Source organism: Limulus polyphemus, unplaced genomic scaffold (assembly GCF_000517525.1).
Source record: "Limulus polyphemus unplaced genomic scaffold, Limulus_polyphemus-2.1.2 Scaffold3659, whole genome shotgun sequence".
NCBI lineage: Eukaryota > Metazoa > Arthropoda > Merostomata > Xiphosura > Limulidae > Limulus > Limulus polyphemus.
This window is the reverse complement of record NW_013669269.1, coordinates 28,399-30,407: the sequence shown is the minus strand read 5'-3', so window position 1 is coordinate 30,407 and position 2,009 is coordinate 28,399. Positions and strand designations below refer to the sequence as shown.

At 34.2% G+C, this 2,009-nt stretch overlaps 1 protein-coding gene across 5 annotated transcripts in view; it reads left to right on the top strand.

Moving 5' to 3' along the window:
• Positions 1 to 2,009, top strand: part of LOC106469790 (acidic mammalian chitinase-like) — a 47,515-nt gene that overhangs the window by 29,821 nt on the left and 15,685 nt on the right. For all 5 annotated transcript variants that reach the window (XM_013930300.2, XM_022398353.1, XM_022398354.1 and 2 more), the window contains one exon: positions 868 to 991. In XM_013930300.2, the coding sequence (XP_013785754.2) occupies positions 868 to 991 (124 nt within the window). The remainder of the gene's footprint in view (positions 1 to 867; positions 992 to 2,009) is intronic.

Here is a 2,009-nt window from a genome sequence, read left to right as displayed (position 1 = left end):
TCCGTTATTAAAACCAAAACAACTTTTATGAAGTTTAAATTCGCAGGCCTGTGTAATCTCAGATATGCCTCTTTTGGTATAACAATAGCTGTTATCACGGTAAACACTACACGTTTCGCTAGAAGTATGAAAAGGATTATCAAACCCATTTTACTAGAAACAATAATCCGAAAAGATCAATGATTTAACGGACCATTTAAAAAGCTGATATAAGATGTACATCTTTTACTTCAGTTCTCACAGAGACGCTTTAGTCAGCTATCGTTTCGAAGCGAAATATAAAAGTTTAAAAAGCATAGAAAGGTGTATAATTAGAGCAAAACTTGGCATGTACGTATCCAACATTTCATTTTGACTTATATTACGTAAGCGTTGCTCAAGGGGATTTCTCTCCCTTCCACTGACTCAGACCTCAAACATTTTTTGGAGTTTACAAATAGAAAATAGAATTAAATGATTTTGTAAAACACTACAGATAATACTTTTAACTTTTTCTTAAGTTTTATCTTTTTTTATCTAACATTCTATTTAAAATTTATTGAGTCCCCCTTTTAAAACAGCACATGTTACATAATTTACCAAGATTTTACATTTCTAACATATCTAATGATTTTCCAACATTTCTCTGCCAGGGAGTTGGGATGAAATAGCCTTTTAAAACATTAATGAGCAAAAAATATTCAAATAACTTCTTTTATAGCTCTGTATAAATAACATTTCAGTAATGTAGTCTTATTGTGGTTAAAATGTCAGAAATATTCTCATATTCATTGTTGTAACTAATAGATTAATATTTGGTTGTTATAAATGCTACTTGTGTTAAAGAAAAGTGTGCAAGTGTCCTGTTATTGTAACAATACATTTCAGTTTCTTGGACTTTGTCAATTTGATGTGTTACGACTTCCACTACTGGCGTCCATCCACGCCCTATACATCTCATCACAGTCCACTTTATCAGAGACCTAACAGCCAAGACGTTATGGATAACGTCGTGAGTATACTGTAGAAACTTTGCACTTCTTTGAATGATGTTTTAAGCACAGTATATATGTTGTTTCAAGGGTATTTTAGGCATTGTATAGACATGGTAGGGTTCTAGTTTTAATGCGTTAAGCCTGCCTCTTTCTAGAGTAGGACGACATTTCGGTTCTATACTTACACAGTGTATGGGTATGCCTCAGTACAGAAACCGAAATGTCGTCCCATTCTCTAAACACTCAACTAAAACTAAAATTCTTCCAGTATCTGTGTTATCAGAGATATCCTACTGGTAGATGTAATCGTGTATTTTGATGTTCCTTAAGTGAAAATGACAACTTAGAGAAGAACCGATAGTAAACCACGTAACACGTGAGCTCACACAGGGAACAACGCCCAACTCGAGGTCAAACATGTGACCTATTTGTACTATAGGTCGTACGTATGTAGCTGAGACACCATTACATAGCTATAATGCTGTAGAATTACTAATTTGCGATTGGTTTGAAGATATTGACAGTCTTTGTTTTATGTGTCTTTCAACAGAAGTTGACGTCTGGAATTTGTAAGCCTACTGAAATATGATGATTTTACTTACAAGATTTTGTGCACGAATTGCACAGTTATCTTCCATATACAGGTACTTAACCCTGTAACTCATATTACACAGTTTCGTTCCATATGCAAGTGCTTAACCCATTTAGAGAAAAGAAACTCCGGGACCGAGTTTAACCCAAGGCCTCTTACTAATAGGGCCAGTGTTCTGCACTGAGTTATCCAAAAGTAGAAGTTGTTCCGTCAATGCTAACTAGATATTTTGGGTTCAAGTCCCGGTCTCGGAATCTCTTTGCATTTATTGGCTTTTTCACTTAAAAATTTAATGTTAAATAATACCCTTTCATTGTTTCCCAATGAAATTTAAAAAGTAAATCTAGGGATAGAATTTTGATTATTTGTTCTGTGTACCTATTGTTACGTCTCCGTTTGTTAATTGATTTTTCCGTAACTTCGTTCCAACGAAACTTTAACGA